This window comes from Gadus chalcogrammus, chromosome 3 (assembly GCF_026213295.1).
Source record: "Gadus chalcogrammus isolate NIFS_2021 chromosome 3, NIFS_Gcha_1.0, whole genome shotgun sequence".
NCBI classification, from domain to species: Eukaryota; Metazoa; Chordata; class Actinopteri; order Gadiformes; family Gadidae; genus Gadus; species Gadus chalcogrammus.
This window is the reverse complement of record NC_079414.1, coordinates 777239-798163: the sequence shown is the minus strand read 5'-3', so window position 1 is coordinate 798163 and position 20925 is coordinate 777239. Positions and strand designations below refer to the sequence as shown.

At 46.1% G+C, this 20925-nt stretch overlaps 1 protein-coding gene across 1 annotated transcript in view; it reads left to right on the top strand.

Annotated features, from left to right (window-relative positions):
• LOC130377499 (voltage-dependent calcium channel gamma-5 subunit-like) overlaps positions 1–20925 on the top strand; it is a 105146-nt gene that overhangs the window by 68075 nt on the left and 16146 nt on the right. The window contains exon 4 of the mRNA XM_056584648.1: positions 19067–19212. Within this exon, the coding sequence (XP_056440623.1) occupies positions 19067–19212 (146 nt within the window). The remainder of the gene's footprint in view (positions 1–19066; positions 19213–20925) is intronic.

Genomic DNA, 20925 nt, shown 5'->3' with positions numbered 1-20925 from the left:
TGACTGCTGCTTATCCCCAGACATCTAAAGTTCCATTCAAGTTATTTCAGAGTAAAATTAATACAAGTGAGACAGACCTTACATTACCTATATCAGGTGTGTCAAACTCATTTTCACAAAGGACCACTCTATGATGAAATGATAATCATACTAAGGGCCGACATGGAGTTTGCTGACATGCTTTCTTTTTAATCCAAAAAGTAAAAACAACATATCTATGGATATATTGTATACAACCTGCGTACAGGGTCATATAGGCTAGGTTTCATTTCAACATTTTGGGGGACAAATTATAGGTGGGGGGTATGGGGGTGGTCCCCCAGAAATGTTTGAGCGTCAAACACTTAATTTCCTGCATTCTGGTGGATTTTTATTCATCTATCTGTGCCTTTTCTGCATCATTTTATAGTGGAAATATTTTTTTTTCTGTGAAGGAAAAGACAACATTCAGTGTTCCTAAAGAAATAACTATTATGGAATATAATGCAGTAAGGCTCTCAGGCATCCTGGATTTTTCAAAACTTTCTGCAAATTGAAAACATATCACATGTTTTGGGTATTTCTTTTTTAGAGAATCATGAATCAGCACCCGTGTTAACTATTTATGACACTTAACATTGGTAATGAAATGACAGCCAGCATTGGAATTGAAAAGGGCAGCAGCTGGTTAGTTAGCTAAATTGTAACTTAAGGCAAAAGTTGGAAACAAATCATGTTAGCATTCATCCTTAGACACTTGACACAATCAGTCAATATTGGCATGCTATTTAGCCTCATAGATTGGCCTATTTACAGACCACAAAAAACGGATATATTTTCTTCAATGCAAGTTCATAAATACATGGCTTAAAATCTTGAGCAGCAGAACAGAAATTCCTTGCAGTAAGCTACGCAAGAGTCCTAACAAATAGGGGCATGTGCGACGTGTGGATATAGCTTAGGCTCTGCATGCAGCAAAAAAAAAAGAAAATTTTTTTTTTTTCTTTTTTTCTTTTTTTAACAAAAAAGATTTGGGGCTAATCAAATTAGATCCGGGGCTTTAGCCCCGAATAAAACAGCCTGCCACTTTTCAAACGTTTTTGCAACTTAATGATACGTTGCTATATTTTGCATGGACGTAGCTGGTGTTAAACACCACTGTCACCAATGTCAATTTACTTGCTCACAAGATTACATTATTTATGTATACCTTTATGTTTGTGTTGAATCGGTTTTTTTTGGGTCAGTCCAGCAAACTGAGGCTTTTGTGCGCCTTAGGGTGGCGCACAAACATTTGTTTAACGGTGGAAGGGATAGTGCCACTATCCAATGTTGTAAAATTAATGCACAACCGATCATTTGCAATGTTTGTAATTTTTAATGAACGTATATAATTGTATTTTATATGATATACTTATGTGTTCAAAGCACTGGTAGATTTTAGGCATATATGAATGAATGAATCAGATCATATATCCAAATAAATACACGTTTATCATCTCTTTCTTTGTCTTTTTCCCCCTGCATAATAGTAATCAACCGTACTGTAAATGTGATGCATGAATTAAGTTCTCAGACAATTTCACTTAGTTTTCTAAAAATTGAATGGATTTTCCTTTTAATAAAGACAATTCGATCAACCACAACAAAGCTTTTGTGACTTCCCCAAAGAGGCTCCATGCGAAGGAGACATGACCGCATTCATAACAGACAAAAGTCAAATAAATATCGATCAGCTTGATTGCTGCCATGTTTAATTCATAAGCGCACATGTGTTTACAAGCGGACACGCAGTATTAAAAAGCGGAAGCGGAAGCGCTTCCACACTACCAAGTCGTTCCCAAAGTCAGACGTTACAAACGCTAGGAAGTACTCGAGCTAGCACTCTAGTCTCATCTCCATAGGACGCGACTAGCAAGGACGCGTCCTAGCATGGCTGCAGCCTTCACTTTGGGAAACAGCCACGGCCTCCGTCTCAACGGTAGGGCTACTTCTTCTTCTTCTTTTAATTTCCGGCAGTTCTTATGCCTTTGCGGCACATTGATGCCACCCACAGGACAAAAAAATACATGCAAAAATAAAAAAACACAAACAACCAAATAAATAAATAATTATTATTATATATATATATATATATATATATATATATATATATATATATATTTCAAACGCAATCAGTCCATCCTATTTCCATAGGAATAATCCAGTGGCCGTTATGAAATCCAGGACAGTTTTTATTGTCCCAGGATGATTCTCAATGGGATTTAGAAGGCTCTTTAGTGTAACCGGTATCCTCATCCCCAGATTGTTCCATTTTCATGTTTCCCAAGTTTTTGTAAGTCCCATGCGAGTCCGCAATGCCCCAAGCTCAATCTGGTCATCATGACTGTATGCCTCCTTTCCTTTCCCAAAAATCACTGGCTCTTTGTGACTCTATTCTGCAAGCTGTAGTAATGCCTCCCCTTCTTTTCCTTATCCCACTCCTCCTGCCACACAGCCATGATGTTCTTCTTGATAATTGACCTACACTCAGTTAACCCCGGCCTCACTTTTACATCCACAGCTTCCCTTCTTAATGGGAAACTTCACCATTAGAAACCCAGTCATATTTTTGAATGGTCGTGTATCATTCCCTTATTTTCTGGAGAGATTGGAGAGATCCGTATCGATCTCCGACACTTCCTGTTTAAGATGACGCAATATGACAATTTTTGCGTAGAAGTAAATAGGAAGTGTAAGAGGGGAGGATTCTCGTAAGACTACAACCACTAGTCCCACCCCTTTATAGGGGGTGGGACCCAGTGACGCTACAGACCTATTAGAGCAGTGCCAGTGGGTGGGACTTCACCAGCAGAAACTAACATCCACAGCGTCTGAAGCTATAAAGTGAACTTTTTATATTTTTCATTGACCACTTAATTTTTGTTCTCATGTTTCTCAAAGCCTGTGTTTTTAAACGTGTGTGTTGCTACTGATTGACCTCACCATAGCCTACTTTATCCTGTTGTTTGTGGATTTTACAGTGAAGCATTTCTTTGTGCAGACAGGGATATCGTTCTTTCATCTTTTCTATTAATTAATTTTTAATTCATATTATTGTATGACAATGTTTATATGTGAAGCACTTTGAGTCTGCCAGTCGCCTATATTTGATAACATCCAAATCTGGGATACAAAAAGCAAACCCAGACTTCCTTGGGTCTTGAGCCCCATCAGTCTATATTAGGGGTGTGACGAGATCTGGGTTGCGTACGGTTTTTGAATAACTTATAGCCGCGGTTATTAGTTATTCAATCTGGCTATTAGGTATGCAGAACGAGCCCCTCCCTCTTTTTGCTTGACCACTAAGTTTGAAGGCTGTCTAACCAATCGGTGAAGAGAAATACCAGACTAAAGTAACGCATTGTCGAGAGCTGCAGTGCCTCCATGTTTCGCCGTAACATAAAGCTGTGTTGTCTTTACTAGTTTCACTACAATGTAATGACCAACACTAGCTAGTGGAAAATACATTTGTGTCTAGTACAGTGATACCTATATTTGTATATGTTAGGCTATATATTGAGATGGCAGTGTGCGAAATACCTGTCAATATTCGGGGATGTCCTCATCCCCAGATTGTTCTGGATATGCAGTAGCCAGCTAGGCCATAACATTACAATATTTCATGGATGCAAGCAAGCCAAGACAATCAATCTATATTCATAGCCTATATGACAACACACACACGCACAAAGATGTGCATTACAATGCAAACACGACAATAATTGGCACCATTCTTGCGCACTCAGAAGAACATGAACTGAATAAATGCCATTCGTGCGGTTTAGCACTTTTACCGCTACATTCTAGGGCCAGTTAGTGGCCTTCTTGGCTTTCCATACCTTCTTGGCTTTCCATAGATAAGACACGGACAATACCAAGTTGTCAATGACATACTTGGTCAGACTCTGTTTGCACTATTTGCACTCTGTATTGACGGAGTAGAACTTTGATTTTGTTTTTCCACATAATATTGTTTGCACTTGAAAAAAAGAGAATAATAAATGGTTTATGGTTTCCTGCTTGAAGGTCAGCAATACAGCTGTGCCATCTTGTTTGAATCTGCGGGCAGTCTCAATCTCAGCTCCCTGTAAATTTTCAATTAAGGCACTCTCAGTGATGTCAGGACTAATGTAAACTACTCCCTTAACACCTCCACCCACAGGAACGAAGCACTCAATTGGCCTGTTAAGTAAATGCCGGACCTTCATGGCCTTAGCTTTAAGACCCTGTGATTTACAGAAAACCAGAATATTTCCATTCCTCAGCATTCTCACATTGAGTACACCTCCCATTTTATCTCTTATTTCATCCGACAATTTGAGGGGATTTAAAGCTTTATCATTTTTATCTTTGAACTTAACAAGAAACTTGTAATCTCCTTCTTCCTGAAACTTTGAAACCTTCCGGCTGCCTTGATCACTGTCCCCCTCACTATTTGATTCATCAGACCTGTCCCTTTTTTTTCCCGTCATCCATCTTTCTGTTGTATTTCATGTAGGCTACGCCGTCTAGGCTTCGCCTTATGGGCTTGTCCCGTGCGCGCGCTTGTGCGCGCTGAAAATTCAAACTATGCACCTATCAGCGTGGGCACCGCCCACATTTCCCACGGTATCGTGTCTATATAACGCGGTGTATACCGTCGCTCATCCTCCCTTTTCTTTCAGCACTTGTGCTTATCAGCGAGAAATTGAGAACTACTATTAAGAAGATGAGAACTTCAACACGGATCTCCCAAGCCGGTGGCAGCGGCTCGGGCGAGGCCGCGGACAAACGGCCCTTTTCAGGGCCACCTGAAAAGGGCCTAGAGCTAGGTCCTTTTCAGGACTCCTATGCGCCTCCTGTCCCGCCTCCCTGGCACCGGGTGACGGGCACTTGGCGTGCTTTTGGTGCCTCGGCGCCGACCACGCCGCGGCTGCTATGGCGGCCCCCGTCTCCTGTGTCGCCTGCCGGGAGCTGCCTGAAGAGGGGATCCTCTCCAGGCATCTCTTCTTTTCCCCTGCGGTGGAAATGGCTGACGCCATCGACCTATTCGGACCTGACGTCGACGATGGCATCATCGACGCCTCCCTGGATGACGTCTTCGGCGACTCGGCGTCCGGTTTTTCCCGCTCTCGGGTTACAACCGCCACCGTCATACAACACGAGGGTCCGCGCCGGATGACCGATCTCTTCCGGGAGATCATGGGTGAGGCGGCGGCCATCAAAGGGATTCCCATGCCGGCCCCGCCTCTCGCCCCCGTATCTTACGATATGCAGGGCGAGTGCTTTCGCACCCCATCTTTTTCCCGGCGGGTTACCCAGTGCCCCTTGTTCCCGCCTTTGCAGCACTTGTTTATTGCTGCCGGTGAGGACCCTTCGACCCTGAAGGCTCCGGTAAGATCCTACACGGATTTCACCAACGTGGAGGGGTGGGCCGATACTCAGGCGAGGGGGATCCCTCGTCTGGAGCCTCCCCTGGCAGCGCTTCTCTGTCCGGGCGCCGGATGGCTCCTTAACGAAAAGCCGCTGCCCCCCGACCGCCTCCAGAAGCAGATTGTCGGCCTAACGGACAGGGTGTTCGTTTGTGCCTCTCAATCCGCGGCGGCGGTCAACAACATCGCCCTGCTCTCCTCTGCCATGGTCTCCTTGTCGGCTGACAGGGAGGCCTACGGCCCGGAGGAAGCTGCGAGATGGCTGGCGGTTTCCCGCTTTTCCAGCGCCATCCTCCAGTTATGCCAGCTGATAGCCGTTTCGGCCGGCCAGCATATGGCGTGGGCTACCATGATTCAAACGGTCATATGGCTCTCCCACACTGCGGTGCCGGAACGAGAGCGGGCCAGCCTCGTCCAGGGTCCAATAGCGCCGGATGGCCTATTTGGTCCCAGGTTCTCCGAGGTGCTCGCGCACCAGCAGTCAGTCCGTGAGAATCGTTCCCGGTTCGGGACGATTCTCACGGGCTCCTCCCGCCAGCAGGCTGAGAGAAAGCGGGGTCTAGGCCGGTCCCAGCGTTCCATGGGGCCGCCTCCGACTCCAGCCCCGGTGCAGCAGCCGCAGCCGCCGCGCACGGGGGGAGCAGCAGCGCCACGGACCGGGAAGTTCCGGACGCTTGCTCCTACTTTTTCTTTCCCTATTAAAGAAAAGAGTAAAGACCGTTCGGCCGAACGGCAGTACATGGTACCTAAAGAGCGATATTCCCCAGGCCACCTGCGTCCTACGCTTGTGGTGCGCTCCTCCATGTTGCCTCTTTCCCCCTCTCAGCCCGGTGGCTGTAGGGTGGCGGTCGGACGGCGTGTTCACATGGCCTCTGGTTCACCTGCTTCTAAGAAGCGGCGTCCCTTGGAGCCTCGTGGACGGATCAGAGACTCGCTGCACGAGCCCGTGGATACAGCCGCTTGTACCGGTCTCCTGGTTCCCCACATTATAGGTGAGGAGATGGGTCCGCGCGCTGTGGCTACAGCCTGCGGACAGCGCATGCGCACAGGTGCTGCGGCCGGACGGCTCGCTCCCTGTTCAGCGGGCACGAGCGCGACGTCTAGACAGCTCGTTGTTTTTACAACTGCTAGTTGTGGTACGTCTCCTACGCTCGCTGAGCCTCCTCCCTTTCGTGGGAAGCCCCCCATGGTTCACACACAGTGTGAAGGCGGTAGGGGCAGAGGAATACGGGTTATTCCTGGACGGTCTTCCTCAGCTGTCGGCTCGCCCTCTCTCCAACCGCTATGAGTGTTGGCAAGAGCGGTGCGTTCTGCCATCGTGGTTGGACACCACGTTGAGATGGGGCCATCCCATACAGTTCAAGCGTTGTCCCCCACCCTTTATGGGGTTGGTGGAGACCACGCTACGGGACCCGGCTGCGAGCACGGCTCTGGCAGCAGAGGTGGCACGTCTCTTGGTAAAGGGGGCCATCACTGTCGTTCCCCCCCACGAGTCTCACCTAGGTTTTTATTCCCGCTACTTCCTGGTTTCCAAGAAGTCAGGGGAAATGAGACCTATTCTGGATCTTCGCGTGTTCAACAGATTCGTTGCCACGAGGAAGTTCAGAATGCTCACGGTCGGAGCATTGTTCCGGTGTGTGAGAGAGGACGATTGGTTCACATCCCTGGATCTCAAGGATGATTACTTCCACGTCCCTGTTCGGCAGGCGCACAGGAAGTTTCTCCGCTTTGCCTTTATGGGGATGGCGTACGAGTACCAGTGTCTGCCGTTCGGCTATTCCCTGGCTCCGCGCACCTTCTCGAAGTGTGTGGAGACGGCGGTGGAACCGCTCAGACGTCAGGGAAAGAGGATTCTCTTCTACCTAGACGATCTGCTTATTCTGAGCAACTCAGAAGAGACCGCGAGAAGGGACACCATGTTGGTGATAAACCATCTCTCCTTCCTGGGTTTTGCCATCAACTGGGAGAAGAGCTCCCCGCTCCCCAGCCGGCAGACAGTCTACTTGGGGCTTTGCCTAGACTCAGCCACCATGACTGCGATGCTTTCGCCTCCTCGGCGAGACGCCATCCTGTCGGCGCTCTCCCGTTTTTCACGTTCGCAGAAACGTGACCGCACTGTCCACCATGCGCCTGTTGGGGCTGATGGCAGCTGCCCACCCCGTGGTCCCCCTGGGTCTGCTTTTTATGCGCAGACTCCAGCGGTGGTTTGCTCGCCAACGGTTGGACCCCAGGCAACACAAGCTCAGGGTGCTCCTCGTCCCCCGTTCGGTGTCGCCAGACCTGGAATATTGGAAAGGACCCTCCGCCCTTCTCAAGGGTGTTCCACTGGGCAGGGTGGCGTCCTATGTAGTGGTCTTCACGGACGCCTCGTTGACGGGTTGGGGAGGAACGTGCCTCTCTCACTCGGTCGGAGACGAGTGGCGCACGCCCGCTACAGCACACATAAATGTGTTGGAGCTCGACGCTGTGAGGAAAGTGCTGTTGCATTTCTTTCACCTGTTGCGCGGCCGCCACGTTCTGATCAGGACAGACGCGACAGAGGCGTACATCAACAGACAGGGGGGAGTCCGCTCCCCTGCTCTCCACCGAAAGGCGGTCGAGCTCTGGCTTTGGGCTCATCAGTATCTCCGCAGTCTGAGAGCCCTGCATATCGCGGGCGCCCAGAACTTTGGGGCGGACCTCATGTCTCGAGGCGGTCCCCGCCGAGACGAGTGGCGGTTACATCCCGACATTGTCAGACAGATCTGGCAGAGGTTCGGGACAGCGCAGGTGGACCTCTTCGCGTCCCGGGAGAACACGCACTGCAGGTGGTCGTTCTCCCTCAGCCCTCGGGATCTTCCCCCGTTGGGGGTAGATGCGTTGGCACACACACCTTGGCCGCGGGCTCTCTTGTATGCGTTTCCCCCGCTCCAGCTGATCCTTCCTCTTCTGGAACGGGTCAGACAGGAGAGACTGTCCCTGATATTAGTGGCCCCGGAGAACCGTTCAGCTCTGTGGTTTCCAGAGCTGGCCGCGCTCTCGCGGTCGGCGCCTTGGCCAGTACCATTCAGGCCGGATGCGCTTTCACAGGCCCACGGGACGGTGCACCACCCGCCCAATGTCTCGGGACGGCTGTTGGTTTGGCTCCTGAGAGGTTGATCCTGCAGGGCAAAGGTTTGCCTGAGACGGTTATCAACAGTATTCAGAGTGCTCGTGCGCCTTCTACTTCTTCCCTCTATGCGGCGAAGTGGTGCGCCTTCTCTAATTGGTGTGAGACGAACCACGCTGTCCCATCTCAATGCGAGGTGGGAAGCGTGCTTTCGTTTCTGCAAAACTTATTGGAAAAAGGTTTGGCCTTCTCCACTATCAAGGTCTATGCGGCAGCCGTTTCGGCTGGCCATGCAGGCTGTGATGGTGGACCGATCTTCAGCCATCCACTGGTCAAGAGATTCTTGCGTGGGGCTAGACGGGTTAGGCCTGTTTCACGCGTGCTTACACCACGCTGGGATCTCCCCACCGTGTTGCGCGGATTGTCCAGGGATCCTTTCGAGCCTCTCTCCCAGGCCCCTTTGGATGCCCTGTCATTTAAGACGGCGCTCTTGTTGGCCTTGGTTTCTGCCAAGCGGGCCGGTGAGCTAACCGCTCTGTCTGTCAGCCCGAGTTGCTTGTTGCTAAACGAGGACAGCTCCTTCGCGTTGCTCAGACCTAATCCTGCGTTCCTCCCGAAGAACATTAATAGTTCTTTTCGGTCAAGGGATATTGTGCTTAAGGCTTTTCACCGCCCGTCTCATTCTAGTGAGGCGGAGGTGGAGTTGCATCTCCTGTGCCCGGTTCTGGCGTTGGCTATGTACGTGAATCGCTCGGCAGCGTTCCGCTCCACACAACAGTTGTTTGTGTGTTATAGCGACGCTAGCAGGGGCCGCGCTCTCTCTAAGCAGCGGTTTTCTCGCTGGGTATGTGAGGGTGTTTGCCTAGCCTACTCTCGGCAGGGCTTGGCGCCACCGTTGGGCGTTAAAGCTCACTCCACACGGAGCGTGGCCGCTTCAACGGCTCTACTCAAGGGCGTTTCGGTGGAAGACATCTGCGCGGCTGTGTCTTGGTCTTCCCCCGGCCCCTTTGTCCGTTTTTACATGTTAGACATGTCCAGGGGCTCACTCGGCAACTCTGTGCTAGAGTCCGGGACCCCTTTTACGGCTTAAGAATATAGACATGTTCTTTAAAGCGGCGTGGTTGGATTTCCTCTCGCCGGCTGGCGAGTTGGTCTTGATTACCAGTCTCTTACTCTCCCACCTTTTTTCAAATGAAAAACAGGCTAGGGGGTTTTCTATTGGCTCGCAAATTGTCTGGTGGTTTTGTTTACCAGTGAGGCACTCCCGCCGTTTTCTTCAAATAAGAAACGGCCGAGAGAGTCCCATTATTGGAGAGCCGAATTCCGTAGCTCCGCCCCCGGTGGTAGCGGACCTAATGGAAACCGTGTGGCTCTGGTTTTCTTTTCCTTTTCATGGGTTCCATGAAGCACGGAATAGAGCCGGAGTCTTTACAGACTCACTTTTTTCTCCCTTGATCATTGCCTTGCTTGATCTAGGAGGAATTAGTTTTTATAAAGCTGTTGTGTTTTACACTTCCTTGGCTTTTTGAGTCTTAATGTGCTCTGGTGACTTAGGTCGTTTTGACTGGGGTCCAGCAGGAGTACATTGATCGGGCTCCGCTCGCAGCTTCACCTTAGCCCATAAGGCGAAGCCTAGACGGCGTAGCCTACATGAAATAGAACGATAGTTATGTTATTATAACTCTAGTTCTATGATTGTAGGCGTAGCCGTCTAGTTTCCCACCTGCTGTACCCTCCAAATGCTGAAAGAAAAGCGTGGAGGATGAGCGACGGTATACACCGCGTTATATAGACACGATACCGTGGGAAATGTGGGCGGTGCCCACGCTGATAGGTGCATAGTTTGAATTTTCAGCGCGCGGGCGTGCGCACGGGACAAGCCCATAAGGCGAAGCCTAGACGGCTACGCCTACAATCATAGAACTAGAGTTATAATAACATAACTATCGTTTCCCTTTCCCCCTTGGCCACCTCCCGAAGCCATCCCAAAAACCATCCCCTCAAGGGGAAGCCCCGATGGGTACAGTCCGATTCAGTCCCAAAGTCTCGCCAAGATACGGAAGTAGCAGCCCCAAACCTGTCCGATGCTCCAAACAAAGCTCGCCAAGAAGCCGCACGCTGACTAAAACTCTGCTCCTCCTCCCGGAAACAATATCATCCCACTTCAGACACAAATGGGTGTTCTCGTGTGGTGGGGGTTCCCGTTTACGCAGACTGGAACGCTCCCTTCTTATTCTTCTTCGCCTTTCTCGCTGAACTGTATTAAAATGTCAAAGTATAATACTCCAAATAATGTAAATAAACTTCCAAAGCTTTTCAAATCTTATTTGGAAAATAACTTCACATGGTGTGTCTTTTTACAATTTATTCGATACCAGCATTCGTGGTGTTGATAAGCAGTGAAATAGTCCGCCAAAGACTTTGACGTCGCTTAGGGGTTGACAAATTACCGGACCACTCATGCAAGTTCCACGGCATTGAGAAGACCCGTGTAATAAAGGCCTATACTATTTCTGTATATGGCTTAGATTTCTCCTCAGATTAGGCCTATAAAGCAATGATAACAAAAACAACAAGAATTGGCTAAACAAATGACCACTGTAGCATATTTAAACACAATTCAAATTGTGCAGAGAATAATTTCCATTGGTCATTCTGACCAAGGACATTTAGAATTTTCGGTTAATACAGGCCAATGACCGGTATTAACCGGACAACAGAAACTTTCGCGAACGGTTGATGAAACGCTACCAGGAACGTTCTTGTGTCATGACGGAAACGCCAAAGCCTGCAGATTCTCCCCGGAAACGCCGAATCGTCCACGTCCAGCCGATCGACCTTGGAACGGTAGGGCTAGAAGCGTAGAACCAAGTGAAAATACGTAAACACCCCCCCTTTCCGTTTCCGGTCAACAAGCAATGAGTCTTCCAACAGAAATCAATGGGATTTACAAAATGCGCTAAGGGGCGGATGGTGTGTAGGGGCGATTTGGGCGACGCACTACCAACTGGGAGAAAGAGGATTTTTTATAACGAATTCTATTGCAGCAAAAGTAGTTTTCAGTGTTCTAGACATATTATCTGTCATTGTCCAATCAAAATCGTCAGATTCAATTCGCGTTTCAAATGGTCCCGCCTCTCTGGGCGAATTCATTGACGTGGAAAATCGCCCAAGGATTCTCCCATTGACTAATGTTAAAACGTTTTTTTTTTCGGAAAATTAGGTCTCAATGCGTTTTCAATGGGGATTTGGGACTCGCCCTAACGTGCTTGCGTCACTGAGCAAAGAGCGTGAAGGGAAATATTAACAAGCGTCAAGTCACTTGTTAATTTCAACATGGCTGCTAATGTCTGGAATTACGTTGCGTCTCTAAAAGAAGTTCCTTTAAGTCGACGATCCAATTCAGATATATTGGCATCAAAACAATCAGGACCGCCGAGACCAAAATTTATAAAAAAGCGGTCGCACGTCGACATTCTGTTCCAGAGGCTTCAGAAGAAGGACATTGATGCAGCAGTCTTCATCACAAGAGCTTCACAAGCAGTATGCAGACCATTCGGTAAGATAACATTTATATTATTTGTTCCTTCTCAAAGCAAAGCTTTGTTATGAGAACATATGCATGAAAGGAGACTGTATTTGTGTTCTTTTTATGATGTATGGTTTTTTTTATAATATATTGCCAGTGGTGTAATCTAGCTTGCTTTACTCTGTGCTGGACATCCTGGTTAGGCGAGGCACAATGGATAGCTTAAAAAACAGCGTTTAATATGGGGTCAGAACAGTCTCATTAATAATTAACAGTGGCGTGCACAGACATTTTGGGGGGCAGGTGCTCAGGGAAAAATAAGGGCACATTAAAGTGTCATTTCGAAGTGAAGAGTGATCATTACCACTTTTCTAAAGCAGCATCCTCCTCAGTGCCATGTCTTGATGTTGATGACCTCACTATGATTGATCTTGATATATTTTTCTATAGCAAGCAGGGGAAGGTCAGAGAGCCGTTCTCCACACAGACTTCTTAGTTTAGTTTTGATAATTTTCAGCTTTGAAAATTATCTCTCCACAGAAGCAGTTGTCACTGGCAATGTTTCATCGATTTTTATCATCTTCACAAAGGCAGGAAAGATGAGCTGGCCACTGTTTTCCCTCAGTATGGCAAAGATTTCTTTGAGGTCTTCTGCAGGAAAGCTGGAGTGGAACACCTTTAGTTCTGTCTTCAGCTGGTCCTCGTCTTCTCCATAGAAATCAGGATGTGGACGGCTTCCTTGGCTTCTGCGTTTGGCGTGCTTACCCAGTTGGCATGTACCGTGAAGGGGTGGAAGGACTGAATGATTCTAGCAAAGGGACTTCAGCTCCTCAGTCACAGTATCCAGAAAGGAGGCTTAGGGGGCAAACAATACACTCTAGACTCAATTCATTTATGTGTTACATCGCCGGTTGGGCAGGGCAGGGGAGTAGGTGTGTGTGGCAGCTGTGAACTACAGCTGCAACGCGCCTCCGTTTGTGTCCGCTCTGCGCGTTCACGTTGACAAAGGAAGAGAGTTGTGTGCGAGGAGGAGGGGGGGGGGGGGGCATATATATTGGGCCATTATTATCACACGTTTTTAATTGTCGAGCCTTTATAGATGATAATGTCGGCATGGGCCACATACACTGTTAAAAAAAAAAAAAAAAAAAAAGATTTCAGATTATTTTATTTTTTTCAAAAGGGCACTTGATTGGGTCAGGGGGCAAAGGGCATGTGCTATAGCACCACCTTGGGTCTACCTGTGCACGCCACTGATAATTAATGCACGGAGAAGGATTCACAAATGTATTTTGTGATTTATATCTAAATTACTCTCTTCTCACAAATACATTTGAATGCACACACATATGGATATCGGTATGTATAAATGTAAAATGTATCCATAAACAAAAATAAGTTTGACAAACAAATTTCAGATCCACACACAAATGTATGGTGGCGCTGAGCATTCACCAAATAAAAAAAAGTTTCACAGCTAATGTAGCCGTTAGCACACTCAGGATCTCGTAATTACGAGATAAGATCTCGTAATTACGAGATAAGATATCATATATTTACGGCATAAGGATCTCGTTTACGAGAAAAGGAACACGCCTCTCATTCATCAATAACGTTGCTGGCTAGCTGCAGGCCGGCAAAGATGACGCTATCCGACGCTATCGTATTTAATCTCCTGCTCGGGTTGAGGCATTGGGAAATATTGATGTTCCTGAAAAGTGAGGAGGGCATTAATGTAAGAATGTCAGCATTGCGCAGTCATCTGAAGTCATTGGCCGGCAAAGATGACGCTATCCGACACTATCGTATTTTATTTCCTGCTCGGGTTGAGGCATTGGGAAAAATGGATGTTCCTTAAAAGTGAGGAGGGCATTAATATAAGTATGTCAACATTGCGCAGACATCTGAAGTCATTGGGACTGTTCAGGAGAAAAGCCCAGTCGGACCTGCAACAAGTGGCTCTCTTCCTGCAGGAGCAGTTGAACCAGTACGGGATGCTTGTTCCATCATTTGATGTGCCAAAGCCCCTCGAATATTGACGCGTTAATTGTTCAGTGGAACCCAGAAGTGGAAATGTTGTTGTCGTGGTGGTTTAAAGGGCATGTGGCTGGCCCCTCACATTGCAGCTCTTAAAAGTTGAATACAGCAGTGCATTATGTGTTTAACTTTATACTATGCATTATTGTTCAGAAAACGTCATACCTCAAGCTCTTTTCCAATTAATGAGCTAAATTGTTTTTATACAAATCAATAAAATATTGTTTTTGTGGGGAAATATAATTTTTGTCCCACTGCCCACATTAGATTTTGTTTTGATATTGGCTGTGACAGTATGTCACATAATTAATGTATTCAAATTTAAAATACTATGTTCATAGGCAAAGGCAAACCCTGTCAGTTGTTAAATTATTTAAAAAAAAACTTCACAGTGGTATAATGAGCACATACCACTGACTGAAGTGATCTATAGCTTTTATACAACGGTTACTATTATGGCAAAATGAAATTCATAGACACACTACATTTAAAAAAATAAACAAGAAAGTCAAAGTAGCTGTTAGAATACAAAAAAGTAGTCCCTCCTGGTTGCCTTCAAAATGCACGACGGTCGCTATGCAACACACTTTAGCGTCCCTCCGAGAGAAGGCTCGGCTAGAGCGGTTCACCGGCAATTTATCCTCTTGCCGTGTGCCTAAGCTTTCGTTAGTCTCTCCATCGCCTTGCTCACTCCCGGAGTAACAACATTTACACCCTCTACATCATTCTACATGTTTTACTTTGTAACTGTTTCTACTTCCAGGCGCGGAGGGATATGCAAACTTTCACAAAATGATTGGGCGTCATGGCAGTTATGTATACGCTTATTATACAACAGTTATGAACCAATCAGATCGCTGGATTTAGGCCCCCCGTTGTATAATATCATATAAAGAGCTCCGGGAGTCGCAAACGGCAACAATCACTTTCTCCTCCATGCTGCAGTTCACCCCGGACTGCACTGCACTGAGTTGGCCGGTTGAACGCTGATTGGCTGTTACGTTACACATGTCACTCAGTGGCCAGGCTGTTGAACGCCGATTGGCTGTCATCACGCGAATTTTGCGTCAAAGTTCAAATATCTTTAAAGATTGATAGATTGCGGGGAACATAGGATCCTTTTCCCAGAAAAGGGTCCTATGTTCCCCGCTTTTCCCAAAAAGGGTCCTATGCTCCCCGGTATGTATGGCTACAGGGGAACATAGGACCCTTTTTGGGAAAAACGGGGAACATAGAACCGGGGGAACATAGACCTGGGGAACATAGGGATGACCCCCGGTAATGTAGCATCTCTCAGAAAACTGGTTCCACTTCATCAAGGAAGTAGCCAGAAATAACACAGGGATTGCTACTTGTGGTGTAAGCATGTAGCCATATGACCATACGGGAAAATCCATCGACAGCACCATTAATACATATGGATACAATTTGTATCCGTGAAGCATCCCGTACTGGTTCAAGTGCTCCTGCAGGAAGAGAGCCACTTGTAGCAGGTCCGACTGGGCTTTTCTCCTGAACAGTCCCAATGACTTCAGATGTCTGCGCAATGTTGACATACTTATATTAATGCCCTCCTCACTTTTAAGGAACATCCATATTTCCCAATGCCTCAACCCGAGCATGAAATAAAATACGATAGCGTCGGATAGCGTCATCTTTGCCGGCCAATGACTTCAGATGTCTGCCAAATGTTGACATACTTATATTAATGCCCTCCTCACTTTTAAGGAGAATCAATATTTCCCAATGCCTCAACCCGAGCAGGAAATAAAATACGATAGCGTCGGATAGCGTCATCTTTGCCGGCCAATGACTTCAGATGTCTGCGCAATGTTGACCTACTTATATTAATGCCCTCCTCACTTTTAAGGAACATCAATATTTCCCAATGCCTCAACCCGAGCAGGAGATTAAATACGATAGCGTCAGATAGCGTAATCTTTGCCGGCCTGCAGCTAGCCAGCAGCGTTATTGAAGAATGAGAGGCGTGATCCTTTTCTCGTAAACGAGATCCTTATGTCGTAAATATATGATATCTTATCTCGTAATTACGAGATCCTTATCTCATAATTACGAGATCCTTATCTCGTAATTACAAGATCTTTTCTCGTAATTACGAGATCCTTATCTCGTAATTACGAGATATTATCTCGTAATTACGAGATCCTGAGTGTGCTAACGGCTACATTAGCTGTGAAACTTTTTTTTATTTGGTGAATGCTCAGCGCCACCGTACAAATGTACCTTGTTTTAAATAAATGTGATGTAAATCCATAAATATATGAATTAAAAATATATTTGCAATTTTCATCAAAATGTGTTTGGATGTTACATTTATGTACAAACTGTTAAACTTGAATTTACAAGACGCTTTTCATTTGTGAACTTGTTTGCATTTGTGTGTGAACTGGTATTTATATGTGGATTTTTGAGACTCTCCGGACATGGCTGGATTCACAAATGCATTTTTTTCAACAAGGAACTCTCTGTAGCCAATCAGATGCCTCCCTCGTTTTCAGCCAATCACATGACTGCAGTGACTGGGTTTTTACATTGTCGGTTCCGTTAAAGTAGTAAACCGTTTGCCGTTTACTACTTTAACGGCACAGACAATCCCAAAACCCAGTCGAAACTAGATGGAAAAAGTGTGTAGCTAAAAGTGACGCAGCTTTTACTTTTTCGCCACCTAGAGATCATTCAAAAAACCCTTGTTATTTCTCATAGACATTTGAAAGCGGGAACCGGGAGGCTTGGAGGCTGGACTCAAGGGAGGCATCTGATTGGCTACAGATAGTTCCTTGTCGGAAAAAAATGCATCTGTGAATCTAGCGACGTCAGGAGAATCTCAAAAATCCACAAATAAATACAGTCCAGTTCACACACAAATGCAAACAAGTTCACAAATGAAAAGCGTCTTGTTAATTAATTCAAGATAACAGTTTGTATATAAATGTAACAACATCCAAATAAATGTTCATGAAAATTGCAAATATTTTTTAATCAATACATTTATGGATTTATATTACATTTATTTAAAACAAGGCACATTTGTGTGTGGATCAGAAATGTGTTTGTTAAACTTATTTTTGTTTATGGATTTATTTTACATTTATATATACAGATAAATATATATATATGTGTGTGCATTGAAATGTATATGGGAGAAGAGAGTAATTTATATATAAATCACAAAATACATTTGTGAATCCTTCTCCGTGCATTCATTATTAATGAGACTGTTCTGACCCCATAGTTTAACACTAACATTATGCATCCCTGCCCATTTTAAGTGGGTATACTCATCATGCCTTCAGTGTGTCTTAAACAACCACACATAAAAGGTTGCCCATATTATATTGATATTTTATCGTATTTGTCTAAATGCAGACTTGACTTTAGATAGATTTATGAGTGAAGTTACCAACACAATAGATAGAAAACAGTGTTTAACACTAACATTATGCATTCCTGCCCATTTTAAGTGGGTATGCTGACATCTTTTTACTGGATAAAGTGTGAACATGTGCATCACGTAGACTACAGTACTGTACACAGCCTAACAGACACATTATTGGTTTGTTTGCATTCAGAGACTCCAGCTGCAAGAGCCATCAGGAACCGACAGACCAAGGACGGCTTTGACAGAAGAGGCGAAGCAGAGGCTGTCTGAAGAAGTCTGCGACACCATCCTGGCTCACAACAAAACAAGGTTCTCTTTCACTGGCCACCTTGTGAGTGCTACCTTAGTACTAGGAAATACAGTATGTTTGAAAGGTACTGCCATTCATTTCCTGCTGATGCTCTGAATGCCACTACTCCTATGACTATGCGAAATTCAATGGGTCAGGAATGTCTGAATGCACTGGCCATGCTCTCCATGGAAAGGGAACTAGTCCTCAACATACGTGATTTCAATGAGAAATGTATTGACCGCTTTGCTGCACTGAAAGAGAGACTAGCAAAGTTTCAGTACAAGTAATGTAGTGTCTGTCTGTCTGTCTGTCTGTCTGTCTGTCCGTCCGTCCATCCGTCTGTCCGTCCGTCCGTCCGTCTGTCCGTCCGTCTGTCTGTCCGTCTGTCCGTCCGTCCCCTTCCCCTGAGGATGGACACTGGGTTACAGCGGCCCTCACAACCCCACACCACCACCCCTTTCAAGTGTATATTGTATATAGTTCTCTGCAAACCTATGGTGGCATCATGCTTTCAGTGTGCATATTGTATGTAGTTCTCTGCAAAACTATGGTGGCATCATGCCTTCAGTGTGCATATTATATGTAGTTGTTTGCAAACCTATGGTTGCATCATGCCATCAGTGTGTCTTGAACAACCACACATAAAAGGTTGCACATATTATATTGATATTTTATCTTATTTGTCTAAATGCATAAATGACTGTAGATAGATTTATGAGTGAAGTTACCAACACAATAGATTGGTCGTAACACACTCACCCCTTTTAGAATCACATTCTCTCTCTCTCTCTCTCTCTCTCTCTCTCTCTCTCTCTCTCTCTCCTCTCTCTCTCTCTCTCTCTCTCTCTCTCTCTCTCTCTCTCTCTCACTCTCTCTCTCACTCTCTCTCTCCCTCTCTCACAAACACACATAAAGATAGAGACAGAGAGAGATTGTTAACTTTGTTTATTGTGTATAATTCCCAATTATTATTGATGTATTTGCACTTTTAATCTTGCTGTATTCTACAAGGCAAATAAATTAAGTTAAAATTTAGTTCCCCGGCTCCATTCGTCTTTGTAAGGAAATGTTCAATTTTGTCTTTATTATTTTGTCAGAATGCACCAGAATTCATTTGTATGTGAAAATCTGAAAAAAAAAATCCGGGGGGCAGATGCCCCCAGACCCCCCTTACAGGGGTTTGGTTTACAAACTTTCTGCCCCGCCTAAAATAAATTTCACCAGCCGCAACTGACACTGCCCTTAGGGTAAATTGTTACCAGATGAAGATGGTCTCTCTCTGCTCCAGGTCTTTCTCTGGTGGTCGGTCTGGTGCTGTACATCTCCAGTATCAACGATGAGATGCTGAACCGGACCAAGACCTACGAGACCTACTTCAGCTACAAGTATGGCTGGTCCTTCGCCTTCGCTGCCATTTCCTTCCTGCTGGATGAGGTAATCCTCCCCCTCCGACTTACTGTTCTTTAGTGTAATATGGAAGCAAGGAGACACGTGGGGCTCAGTGGTAGACCTGACCTCTCCTCGCACAGGACCGGCTGCTTTGAATCAGCCTCATGGACAGGGCAGGACTTCAGAGGTCAGTCTGGTGCTGTACATCTCCAGCCATATGCACATGGAACTGGAACCACTTCCATGGCTGTGTCTCAATTCAGGGGACGCGTCCTTCGAAGGATGCGGTCTATGAAGGTGTGGCCTTCATAGACCGTGAAGGCCGGACCGAAGGCCGGACAAACGTTTTTAAATGAGAGGGACTGGCCTACGGAGCACTTCAAGTTTGCGTAACAAACCCTTTACCTTGCGTGACGACGCGCCGCTCCTGTCACCTAGCAACCCTGACAGATGCGGTTCAAACCGGACGGCGGAGGAGAAATATGGCGCCGTTATATAATAATTATATAAATATAACGTTAATTAGTTTAACGTTATGGCTCGTGTTAATGTCATTGAACTTTGAATGACATGAACAAATTTAAATTAGTCCATACTTTATTTTTATATAAATAAATGTTCTTATATAGTTTTGTCATTAAATATGTAATTTGCTGCAACTTCCGCCTCCGCTCTCTCCGACACCATTTCTGAAAAAACAACGCGTAATGAATCTCGGGATATGTTGGGCCGTTAAGGATCCAGCTGTTGGATCCTTCAAATCCGGGAAAAGAAGGCTGCAATTGTCTGCCGCATTTGAAGGAGCCTTCGAAATGGGACAGCCTTGACGCATCGCAGTGTCGCAATCTGCCTTCGAATGCAGCCTTCGAAGGATGGGTCCCCTGAATTGAGACACAGCCCATGAGTTCAGATGAGAGGGGGAGAAAAGGCGGGACTTCAGAGGAGCAGGGCCGTACAGAGACCTTTGAGGGGCAGGTGCTCTAATTCAAAAAAGGGCACATGGAACAAGATTTGTTAACAATATATGTCATCTTTATTTGAGTACTTAAAATGGGTCATGAGAGAGAGAGAGAGAGAGAGAGAGAGAGAGAGAGAGAGAGAGAGAGAGAGAGAGAGAGAGAGAGAGAGAAGAGAGTGAGAGAGAGAGAGAGAGAGAGAGAGAGAGAGAGAGTGTCTAACCCCGCGGGTGCGGGCATGCATAGTGCCAGCCGCTCGTCTTAACGGCAGAACATGGAATCTGTCAGGTTAATATCATGACTTTAAAAGCACCTAATGACTCCCTTTAACAGCCTCTTGGAAATATTATTTCCAAGAGGCTGTCGGTCAGAATCTGACGGATCTTCAGTAAGAAGTAAAGCATACGTTACTTTTAAAAAGGGAGCCGTAAAGAAGACCTTTCTTTTTTTACATGTATACACACGTAGCCTATAACATCTTTTCCCACAACGCAGGATCCGCGACTGTGTCACACCGGAGATAGTCAACGTCTTCATCCCCAGGTTCATTTTCGACCCCTGGCGTTTCTTCAGTTTCCTTCACAGGCGATGTGAGAAGGCTGTTTCATTGCTGGTGACGTCGTTATCAGTGGGAAGTGGAGGCTCAGCTGCTGCTCCTGGCTCCTCCGCGCTCGGGCCAGGATAGTAATTAGCACTAGCATCCAGCGCTGTAGCATCTGCTGGATGGACGTTGTCTAGGCTAACTGATTCCGCATCGTCACCTTGTTCTCGTTTTGGTTAAAAATCGTTGAGATGGACGGTA